The sequence below is a fragment of the Pseudopodoces humilis genome, chromosome 1, assembly GCF_049639895.1.
Source record: "Pseudopodoces humilis isolate 2021_Gansu_Grassland_sample_001 chromosome 1, ASM4963989v1, whole genome shotgun sequence".
NCBI classification, from domain to species: Eukaryota; Metazoa; Chordata; class Aves; order Passeriformes; family Paridae; genus Pseudopodoces; species Pseudopodoces humilis.
Genome location: NC_142200.1, coordinates 52302294 through 52314740, shown reverse-complemented (window position 1 = coordinate 52314740; position 12447 = coordinate 52302294). Strand labels below are relative to the sequence as shown.

Genomic DNA, 12447 nt, shown 5'->3' with positions numbered 1-12447 from the left:
GACCTTTCAGAACAAGTTTATTAGTCAACCACAATTATAAAATTTAAATATTTATACAGCAAGATGGATAAATCTTAAGTAATCAAACACTTCAAATTATTTTGCTGCAGTATACACAGGAATGGTTTTGTTTCTTTAACAACCTGATCCAACATCATTCTTCACTCACAAGTGTCTTGAAGGTATGTCAAATTTTGAGGTTTCACATGTAAATGCAGTATACAAAAAGAAAAAAAATAAAGACCATACTAACTGATTTCAAAAAAGACTGAAAAAAAAAAAGAAAGAAAAAAGGACAGCACATTGAAGTCACCAACTCCATAAAGAGCTTGTGGCTAATACTCTTTATATATGTTGCCAAAATTCAAAGGGTATAAATTAAAATGGTCTTTGATACACAAATAACATGTTCAAAATGTTTTTTGTTTTGAAAAACATGCATAAAGTTCCCACATTTTTACAAAAGTCTTCTGTTCCAGAGAAGGAATACAAAAGCAGCGAGAAATGGAAGCATTCACAAACACCAGAGTAAGGCCCTTCAGAATTTACTTGAAGTAACATACTAAACCCCTTCATTCTCAGGTAAAAGATTAAGAGGCCGAGCTACACATCGTCTGCGAGGGTGAGGATACTGGAGGTTGGCAGTGTCAGCATCACAAGACTGCTCTATCAGAGGAGGAGGAGGAGGAAGGAGCTGGGCATGGCTGGACCATCGCGATCCAGCCCGTGGGGAATCCAGAGGGGGAAAGAAATACCTGAAACAATTAAGAAAGGAACAAAACACCAAAACAAAAAACCAAACAAAACAAAACAAAAAAAAACAAACAACAAAACAAGAAAAGAAGAGAAAGGTAGTAAATACAAGGAGAACCAAAGGGGAGAAAAGACATGCTGGAAAATAAAAAAGGCTTTAGTATATCCATGCCAAAACCAATAGAACATAATAGCAGAAATCAAGGCTTGTAATTCAAAACAAGACAAATCTGGAAACTCTTCTTTAAAGCAAAATAATAGTCTTTTCCACTGAAACTCACTGCAAGTAATACCATAGCCATAGTCCTAGTGTACATTTTTACAAAAGAATGGATTGCTTTGGAAGTCAAAGGGGTGGTGAATTACAGCTATTAACAGGCTTTCATTCTCCTAGCATTTCTGTGATTTGTTAACAGCTTTCATTAATGCTTTGTTTGTGACACAAAATATACATTAAATATTATCCAAGTACATTTGCTGCATATGCATCTAATTCAGATTAACTTCACAGCATTTCTAGAATAGACGTAAAAACATCACTGTTTTTACATTAATGATATACATTTACAGAGAATAACTACTTTGAATGAAATACAGTCTTTGTATCTATTTACATGTTTCTGCAAAATCCTCAGTGTAAATTCAAGATTCCTGGTGAATGCACAATTCAGAATTATGCCACTCCATGTCATTCTGCTGCTGTTTTTATTAGAACTTACCCGTAACACTTGTGCATTTTATATTTAGTATATTATGTTTTCTGTCTTGTTTACAATTCTGTGGACTTACATCAAAGAACAGCTATCAGTTTATTAATGAAATTATGGGACAATTAACAACAAACTGCATTTTGGTTTATATCTGTATGGCTAATGTGTTTGCATTTTTCAAGGATACTATGTTTAAAGAATTTAAGTACTCTATGTAATTGTAATTATTACCATGGGAATGTACAAATATGTAACAGAAAAAGTACTTCTTTTAGGATGAAGGAAGTATGACAGTACTTACAAAACATTTATTTGAAGTCATACTAAAGAATATAAATAAAGCAATACCAAACTACTAAAAGCCATCATCTGTACAATCATCAAAACAGTTTTCTTATTCCTTTAGAACTAACAGTTGCATATATTACAAAGCAGTTACAACCTTGTAATGTTTAGGAATCTTAATCAAATGTTGAACACTCTGAAACGCAAAACAAATTGGTTCTCAAAACAACTTTAATGAAAGTTATTGTAATGGTAGTTTCCCTCCTCCCATCCCAATCAAGGACAAAAATTATTGTTTTTAATCATGAACTATCTTTTAATTTGACAAGCTTTCAAAAATACGTTCTGATGGAAGTTTTGGGGTTTGAGTGGGTGCTTTATGTTTTTTTCCAAACAAGATGCCTCTCCAAATATTTTTCTATCGGGCGTTCCATCAGTATCACACTGTGCAGGCTAGTACAAAAAACGCACACAACGTGTTTTAAAAAGGCTTTTTGAACAGCATTTAGTAGTTAGCAGGCTGCTGGTGTCTTGGGAGAGATCAAACGGCGCTGGGGAAGGGAAAAAGGAGTTCGTTTTCCATTCCTGTGTGCATGCAACAAGCAGCAAAACACCAAAGTTACTCCAGTTAGCTTGGTATCAGCTCTGCTTTCTGTTAAAAAGGACATAATACAAATGGAGAATGGAAATTGTATCATAAATCTAGACACACAATTACATCAACATAATAATATAGCCCTACTGGTTTATTTCCTAACAATCTACATCACATGTTCTGAAATTTATTTTGACTACAAATCCAGTTTGGCCATTGTGCTTTTATAATCTTTTCCAGATCTGCCAGTGCTATAGCTGTTTTAAGTGTTTAAACCTATAGACATGAAACATAGCATGTACAGTCAGAGACAAAATAAGTTATGCATAGGATACCTATTCAGTCAAATGTCAATGCATAAATCTTTATCAGCACATTAACACTAACACAGAAGTTAGTGACTACGCTTACACAATTCAGGCCAATATCATTACAAAAGAAAGCATGTAGTAAAGTGTAGTAAAGTGATCCTTTTATTCTAACGATCAATCCTAGGAAAAGATACCGTATGTCTGGAAATTCCACAGCCACTGACTTAATTCTGGAAATAACATTGTGTTACAAATCAGAGGGAAGAATAATTTATTAAAAACCAAAACAAAACACCTTCCAAAATACAGAGCAATGAAAGGAATAGAAATAATGCTAGAATCACAATGCCTTAGCACCAAGTTCAGGGACAGGAGAAGGGCCACCAGCGGGGTGAGGACAGTTAATCTTGGTGGCAGCATAGTCTTAGATAAGAAGATTATGAAACCACACCCTATGCTAAAAGAGCTGTAAGACAACGTGCATTTCTCCACAGGAGCCCAAGCAAATACACCTACACAGCTCTGGATATACCATTTCCAAGGCAGGGCTATATTTCATCTGCTACACTGCAAGTAGAACCTGGAACCATGACCAACATCATTCTGCTGCCCTTTCTTGTAGGGACCAGGCCCATTAACACCTCTTGCGCTCCCTGAAAATGTGAAACCCATTCTCTGTTCAACAGGGTTAGGGATCTGGAACTGCCATTCAGGATTGGCTGCTGAAAGGGAGAGGGGACAGGCTGGTGCTACTCTCCAAAAGCAAACTTTACTGATAAGCATTCCAAACCGAAAAAGCCCCCCAGGAGTAGCTGCACATGAATGGAAAGGGAAACTATCCCAAGGTGTTTGAAACAAAGATGGCCACAAAACTTGGAAACTATAAACTGCTGCTATAGAATCTGGCCACATCTCATCCTTATATAGGACTTACAGTTCTGTAAAGCTGATTGTACACACTGTACCACACAGATGCAAGACTCAGCATATTTCTACATTTCAGTGTGCACAAATGAAAATGTTTTTTCAGAAGAGGCAATAAGATTTACCCACTAAACAGCAACTATTACAGAATAAAAACCTAACTGAGATTAAGGCAAATTATCTGCAATAGGAATGCCATGAGGAAAATTTTAAAAACCACAAAACTTTTATTCAATTGATGCTACACACCTGCAAAAACCAAGTAAACTAACACTAATATCTGATTGTTAAACCATATGTTATGAAGGTTTTCTTCCTTCCCTTCTGTTACATTATCCCAGAGAAAACCAGAATTTGTTGCTGGTGTTTTTGCTTCACTTTTAAACGTGTATCTAAAACAAAAGAGCAGTTAACACACCAGTAGGATAAAGCTTCCCCTTTGAAACTATTTCAGAAATGTTTTTATTAATATGAAAGGACTAAAAATGAAAATGTTTACATTGCTTATTTATATAGACTGATTCAGTATGACTTACTGTTTTGTTCATTCTCCTCTTAACATTGGCATAATGGACAAACCACAGAGCAAAACCAGAAGAGCTTATAGAAGTACTCATGCAATAAATAACATTGCACTTTAAAACCATGTAAAACAAATATGAGAGTTAAATGAAATTAAGAAGATTCAGAGAAAAGACTATATACTGAAAATCAGTCTCTCTACTAATTAACATACCTGCTAGCAGAAGATCCATTTAGTGAATTCTGCAGACTCGTATTGGCTGAACCTAGAGAGGCATTAAAAATTCCCTGCTGAGAACTACCATTCACTGGACTCCCATTACCTTTCAGAATACCAGTACACTTCCAGTTGTCCATGTAATTAGCTGCAAACAGATATATAGAAACTGTTAGTTTCTCTCCTGAAACTCAGCCTTCCCTACAAACGTTTCAACTGCCCCACACCTGGTGTGAATCAGAATTGAACTTTAATACCAGTATACAAATTCCAAACAGCTAAGGATCTGGCCCTTTAGCTGCCTGATATTCTCCACCTGTCCATGATTTAAAACTCAGTTTCCACTATTACAATACTGAAGAACAAATGAGAATGTGCAAGGTAACTGCCAGTGAGTTGTTGTTGTGGGGATTTGGTGGTTTTGATGTTTTGTTGGTTGGTTGGTTAATTCATGGAGGGGAGTGCACATATTGTTTGTTTTCTTTAACAATGTAAAGAGAAAAATGCCATTTGCCTGGACATTGTGACTGAATGTAGATTTTCTAGGTTTAGCAGCAGGAAAAGATCTATCTCACTTTTTAAATGACAATTTCATGTAGCTCTAATCTGGCAAAACAATTTCAGGGTAGAGTAACAACTATTCACAGCATGTAAGTACTCCAGCACAGAAAGTTATTTCTGAATTCTGTTTTTCTTAAATAGAAACTGAAATATAGAAAAAATATCTATCTTTCACACACACACCACTTCAAAATTACGCTTTGAGTAAAATTTCTCAAGTACATTCATCAGACTACAAAGTTAATGTGTTTCAGGTGGGTGACCTTACCCTTCCAGAGCCTAACACAGCCATCATCACCAGAGGAGGCAAGCACTGTGCCTGTAATATTCCAGCTCACTCGCCACACCTGAGAGTTGTGATTATCAAACTGTGCCACAATATGAATTTCAAATTTTGTTAATCCTCCTGATGAAGTCAATTCTTTCCTGTTTAAGAGAAAAACAACAGTTCTGCACACAACTGTTCAAAGGTCTGTGCATGAACATGATGTCAGAGAGAACTACATCTTTCTAATAACAACTGTTGTTAATTAGGTATTCAGACAAAATTATAACTTGCTCACAATCTTGTCACCTTAAAAATCAGGCTGCTAAAAGCAATCCTGCAGACATTAAGTTATTACTTTTGCTCTGCAGAGACTATTTGAACAAGATTGTAGAATATGTATCACATCTAAAACATCACTAAACCATCTTCCTCCTAAGCTCACCTCAGAGGTTTTAGTGTGAAAATTCGTACATCTTTGGTTGCTACAGCCAAGATGTGGAAGGATCTTCCCAGATTTGGAGCAAATGCAATATCATGTACAGGATCTGTGACTGTCATCAGAGCTTCTGCTTTTGCATATTTCCTGTACAGTGTAAGAAATTAACCTTTAATGCCATGAAAACTGCCAGTAATGCAAATTACATAAACCAGATATAGTGGAAATAGGAAAAATGGGAAATGGGAAAAAGTATACATGATAAGACTTGCAAAAATAAAAGTACTTTTAAAACATAAATTTAGGCAATAATTTCAAGCACATTTCTTCAGAAATTGAATTTATCAGATAGAGCAGCCGCTAAGTACAATATGCTACAGTTTTGTAAGTCATATAACAAAGTAAGAATTTCAGTACAAAGAACATTTTGGTCTACAAGTGGAAATGAAAAGAAATATTCCACTCACAAATCTAAAGGGAATTTGCATCTCAGTAAGTTACTAAATTTTCCATGCTTTTAAGTAGACAACTGTCTACCTCCTCTGCTCTATGATAAACACATATTCCATTTTATTAGTAAGTTACGGTAACTTTATTGTTAATGTGTTAATGCATGGAGAGCATTGCCTGAAGCTGGGCATAAAATCCACAGAACAAGCTGGCTCCTTTCCCACATCGATCACTCCCAATCAAACACAATTTCTCTGTTATCATTTAATTGGAAGCAGTGGTGCACAAACTTACTAGCCTTTTTTGGTTCTGTGAACTCCACTGTACAACCTGAACTTTGACAGACCATGAGAAATTCACGGTGCTTTCTGTCATTATAATCATGCCTTTAAAATCATTGTAAGGCAGCTTTGAACAAAACAGTGCCTGGTGCAACACAATTCAAATTTCAACTGTTTAATCCTTGTGCAAAATTAAACATACAATTTAGTAGACACAGGAACAACGACTCTTACTTTAAAATGCTGGTAAGAACACTGACATTTCTGCACTGACAGAGAATAAAATTATCACTATTGTTTCTATTAACATCAGTTACCATTATGAGGTCTTCTTCTTTTCCCACCCAATGGATCAGAGACAAAATTAAGGTATTATTATTTATTACTCCACATCTAATGATAGGAATAGAAGGCCATACATTATAAACAACTCCATGATCCCACAAACATTTTATATTGTTATTTAGCATACCTGGTATTTTCGTTATACTCATAAATTTGAACCTTAGCCAGTATATTTGGACTGTTGTCATCACTTCCTACAGCTATCATTGGAGAATGTGCTCGAGAGCTAAAAGGTGAAAACATTTACTGTTATATTTACATATTTTTATATATATATTTCCCATACAAAGTACACCAAGCCATTTGTTAAATTTCAAACATATTGTCTGTAGAGAAAACAAAACAACATCACAAAATATCACAAGGAAAAAATTGCAAAGAAAGAGGACTTAAATGCTATTCACAGTTACCACTATCTTTATGGTCTTGTTTCGGAAGCCCACTTTATACACTCACTAAGGTGAAATCATTAGACAAGATTATGTTCTCAGAAAAAAGAATTGACTTTCTACAATAGACCGCATCTGCAGCCCAGTATTTGCCACAAGTTTCATGGCAGAGTCGGCATTCTTTGCAGTGATTTTAATGACTGATTTAGTGATATTTCATTCAGGTTTTGGAAGATAAATACCATAAGCTAAATGTAAATGAATTCTAGTTTTAAAATCAACTTTCATCCTATCCCATGCATTAAAATGAATGCCTGTACTCCAAACCTTCAGCACAGACTACTGCTAATGAATAAAGAGTAACTGGATCAGCAGGACACAACACTGTGTCCACAGGGAAAGCCATTAAGTACTTCTGGACAAATCAAAGCAGATTTCTGGAGAAATCAAAGCAATTCAGCTTTGAATGTTCTTTCCCTTCCTGTTACAGTCACAAAACAAATGTTTTAATAACGTACCTTGAAGGATTCCAAGAAATACAGCTGCAGCTGAGCTTACATGAGATTTCATGCTGCAGTGACCACTGGCTGAGATTCATCACATCTGGAGCTTCATAAATCCTTACAACTCCATCTGCTGAACAAGTTGCTAACATAAGACCCATGTGCTTGGGAGCAAACTTCACATCTGTAACAGATGTCCTGCTGTCTACTAGAGTGGTCCTTTTGACCTGCAAAGAAATTTCCATCAAAAATTTACTCCCTAAAGAAGGCTAATCAAAGTCTGACAACACCACTTCATAGGGTTACTTACATCTTCCACCAAAAAAAATCCCTCCCCTGCCCCCAACTTTTCTATTATTTGAAAGATGAGCGAGAACACCCAGTGTTGTTTCAAATGATCTCTTATCAATGAAAAACCCAACTTTAACATGACTGCAGGTGGGAATTCATGTCTGGTTGGAAGTTGTTTGCCAGGGAACATCTTATTAGGAAACACAGATAATAGTGACACTACTTGGCCTGAATGTAGCCAGTTAGCTGTTTTCCTCAGCTGTTTTAAAAATACTTTGTGTTGGAATGTTGCCACAACTGAACAAAACATAACCAATATCAGAAACTTTATAGCTACTGAAAAGATGCCTCACCCAGTGACTCTGGCCTCGGAGTTTATCGTTTGACTCTCCCACTATTTCTTCCCATACAGCCGCTGTTCTATCAAAGGAGCAGGAAGCCAGGACCTGCCCAAATTCAGGATGGGCCCATGTCACACGCCACACTGATCCACTATGTGTCTGCAAGATAACATCAGAACACTGTAGAGAAGCAAACTTACTGTGTTAGGCCAAGGAACCATAAATTTTCATGACTTTCTGAAGAGAATTCTTCGAAGTAGCAACACTGTTCCTTTGAAACCTACGTTCTTTTATACAAAGTTACATAGCAGCTCTTGCAGTTCTTTATTCCAATCAGCACTGCAAAGTTGCTGCTCTTAGTGTTTAAAATTCAATTATTACAAGTGTATTTCATGGCATTATTTATAACTAATTTAAGCTCCAAACCATGATTCTGCCTTGATGCAAAAAGTACAGTTTTGTTCTCAATCAAATTTCAGACATTACCATGTTCACTTCTAGCTTGCCTGTACTTTTTAAAAGCATTTGCAGAGCATTAATAATCTTCTTTTTAACATGAAGCTCCTCTTTCATACCTAGTTCACATTCCTGCCTTAGAAAAGGGGAATTCAAAAGCCTCCCTTGCACTGCCATTTACAGGGATTAATGTGTTGTGGTCCTATTAAGTACAAGTTTAAGAACAATTCAGAATGCACTAATCCAGATGAAGCATGCTGTATTATCCATGTATAATTATGCAGATGAAGCATGCTACATGATAAATATATATTCCATTTTCTTAGTAAGTTACAGTAACTTTATCGTTAATGTGTTAATGCATGGAGATCATTATGACACAGTTCTCAGAAAGATTTTGAAGAAAAAAAAGCAGAGGTCAGATGTTGTAACATTTAAGAGCCAGACATCTTCCTTTTAATTTTCCCCCTTTTATTTTTTTAAGTCTTAATATATGCAAAAGGAAATATTCAATTAAAAATTAAGGTACTCTTTTCTACTCCCTGAACACCTGTCATTGATAATGTTTACTGATACTAGTCTTCCAACATAACTAGGTAACAAGAGCAGACTGCATGTTAGCATCTGCTATAAGTGAGAATCACTAGAGATGTTTTATATAAGCAAAAAAGTATTTTACACAAGACAGAGAATCTACAGCAAACCAAAAGCATTTCTACACTACAATTCAGTAGAAATTAAGCACGTTTCTCCAAAAACAAAGAAGAAATGACAGTTAAGTCTGTGTAATTTTTACAAATACAAACCTTCCAGCTGGCAGTACAATGCCAATCTCCATTTTCACTTTTATCCCAGACCTATTGAGAAATCAAAATACAATGATAATTTTTTTTTAAAAATATATATATACATATATATATATAACACAAAAGTATACCCACACACCCCCACTAAACATTTTCATCCAGGACACTGTACCTGATTCAGTACAAAACTGCATTTCATTCAACCATGAAAATATCCCTATTACAAGTAAGGAGATGAGGCACCACCTGCAAAACCCACTATTGTGTGACTTCTATCTCTTTTTAAACAGTAAATTACATAGAAGAGAAATTATTACAATTCCCAATACTTCATTCACTTCGCTCCAAGAGTACACTGTTCTGTTTCATTCTAGAGCCCCCAGTATCCTCACCTGCTCAGCTCTGGTTGCAAAACCCTAATGCAGCTCCCAGCACTCATCCCAAAAGCAAAGCAGGGCAGCAAAATATACATCAGGCTTGTGGGGGAACAGATCTTGTTTCTTTTTATGAGATTTCTGCCTTGATTTTTAAACACATGCAAGTCACTGAACTTCCCCTCTCTTGACTTCCAATACATCTTTACACTTATGAGTTTTTTACTGAAAAACTATGCAGAAAGTCATGAACATAACCAAATGAAAGACACCACCTGACACCCACTCCTGTTTGTCACTCATGCACTTTAAAGCTGTACTGAAAATCACCTCATAACTGCCACTATGGATCTCTAACACAACCTGGGTCATGTTGTCCCTCTGGTTGGAAGAAAACTTCTGAACATTCTCATAAAGGATTCAGTTATGATTGGAAAGTAACATTACACTGCTAAAGAACATAGTTTCTGTGTTCAACCTATCTCCTGGCATCTTTTTTAGGATCTGCACACTCTAGGAAGTCAGTCCAAACCAAAGATCCCTATGGCTTTGGCTTACTTTCTGGGGGGATCATTTTATTGTGGTTGGTTATTTGCTTTTTAGTCTGTGGTAAGGGAGAAGGGGCTGCTTTCTTGTTCTTAAGCCTAATCTACATATGACACAGCTTTCTGCGAAAAAAAAGCTATTTTCTCACCCATTTATCTGGACTTAATAACAAACATGACTGCTCTCTGCAAATTAGATTTCTTAAATCTATCCTCATGACTCCCAAATATTTGCCCATCCTCTCACTATGCACGAAAAAGGGAAAAAAGCAACCAACTTTTCGTTTAAGTAGATATAAAATGCTACTTTATTTCCCCTAAAGGAATGTAAAAATTAAGGCTTCTAGTATTCTACGCTTTCCCCAGTCTGCCAAGGGCATACACGGAACACTCCGACTTTTTGCTTACTGGCACTTCACCTTCTTCCCGTAATAAAAACAGATTATTGGCACTACAATACGAAACAGTAGTTTCCTTCGTGAATATTCTTTAGTAAGTACAGATTTCCAGTTAAATAAACAAAACAAGCGGCACGGCTGCAGGCACAGCAGTCTAGAATGTTTTCCCTGCCGCAGCAATGAGTCGGAAGCGGAGTTCCCGTGTTTACACACGTTAGCACACACACAAACACAACGTGCATTGTGTGCGAAAGCCTCCCGCCCCTACAACCCGACACCGCACCGGGACCTCCCGCGGACCGAGCCCTCGGCTGCGCCCCGGCCCGCAGCCCGGTAGGCCGCGCACGCTCGGTGCCGCGACACTCGCCCAGCACCAGGCCCGGCGGCCCCGCGCTCACCTTGACGCTCTGGTCGCTGGAGCAGGTGGCCATGCGGCGCCCGTGGAAGTCGAAGGACACATCGTGAATCAAGTCGCGGTGATCCGCGGCGATGCTGCGCGCCACGAACATCCCGCCGCGGCCGCCACGCGCGCGCACGCCTCAGGGGGCTGCTCCGCGCGTGCGCGCTCCTTCCCATCGCCCGGAAACGGGGGAAGGGCGGGGCCAGGACGGGACTGGACGGGATCGGATCGGATCGGATCGGGGCGGGAAGTAGAGTCGGCCAGTGGGAGTCGGGGAGGTGCGGGAAGTTACCCCGCTGCCACACCTGACTGTGACATTTACCCTCGCGTACCCCCTCAAGCTGCACCGGGGAGGTTTAGATTGGACATTAGGAGGAATTTCTTCTCAGGAAAGGTGATTAGATACTGAAATCTCAGAGGCAGGGGTGTTTTAAGGAAGGACTGGACGTGGCACTTGGTGACATGGTGGTGTTCGGTCACAGTTCGGACTCGATGATCTCGGAGGTCTTTTCATTCTGCGGGTGTGCTCACAGCGGCGCGTGTGCGGCGCCCTTGGAGCGCGCCGAAGCCGCATTCCATAGCGGATCCGAAAAGCTGCGGAAGTCACTGTGATAGTGCAGATAAACAAACAGCGCGGCGCTGAGTGATGTACTGCGTTTGCTTCGTTAATGATTTACTATATTAATGAGCCCTGTCAGATGAGCTTTGTGGTGCGAAAGAATGTGACACCTGCTTCCGTGTCGGGGAAAGATTTGGGAGGATGGAGTGCGTGACCGACAGTGCAGGCAGGGCAGGAACCCGTGGACAGGTTGAGAAACTCCTGTGAGGAAAGGCTAAGAAAATTGAGATTGTTCAGCCTGGAAAAGGGATGGCTTAGGGGCGACCTAATTGTGACCACCTAGTACCTGAAGGGAGCCTACGAGAAATACGGAGAGAAACTTTTTACAAGTATGTGTAGTGACAGAACAAGGGAGAATGGGTTCAAAGTGAGAATAGGTTCAAATTAGATATTAGGAATATAAATTCTTTACTGTGAGGGTGGTGAAGCACTGGAGCCGGTTTCCTGGGGAAGCTGTAGATTCCCCATCCCTGGAAGTGTTCAAGACCAGGCTGGATGGGACTTTGAGCTACCGGGTCTAGGAAAGACGTCCCTATCCATGGCAGAGGAGTTGGAAATAGTATTTAAGGTCCTTTCCAACTCAGGCTATCCAATGATTCAAAGTGAGACACGGTGGGTGTTGGATAAGATCCAGACTAATAACTGGAAGAAGCAGAATAGAGCCTGG

General features: G+C 38.6%; 1 protein-coding gene across 2 annotated transcripts; it reads right to left on the bottom strand.

Moving 5' to 3' along the window:
- SEH1L (SEH1 like nucleoporin) lies at positions 1 to 11344 on the bottom strand. 2 transcript variants are annotated; one of them, XM_005517280.3, is made up of 9 exons: positions 11160 to 11344; positions 9445 to 9495; positions 8195 to 8341; positions 7566 to 7777; positions 6786 to 6884; positions 5589 to 5729; positions 5147 to 5304; positions 4315 to 4465; positions 1 to 755 (listed from the first exon to the last, which is right to left on the bottom strand). In XM_005517280.3, exons 1-9 carry the CDS (start codon positions 11268 to 11270, stop codon positions 563 to 565), a joined length of 1263 nt encoding a protein of 420 aa, XP_005517337.1. In that variant the 5' UTR covers positions 11271 to 11344; the 3' UTR covers positions 1 to 562. The 2 variants fall into 2 exon arrangements, with proteins under 2 accessions (XP_005517337.1, XP_005517338.1); XM_005517281.3 differs by lacking the exon at positions 1 to 755 and adding an exon at positions 1752 to 2400.
- Between the last annotated feature and the right edge of the window lie 1103 nt (positions 11345 to 12447).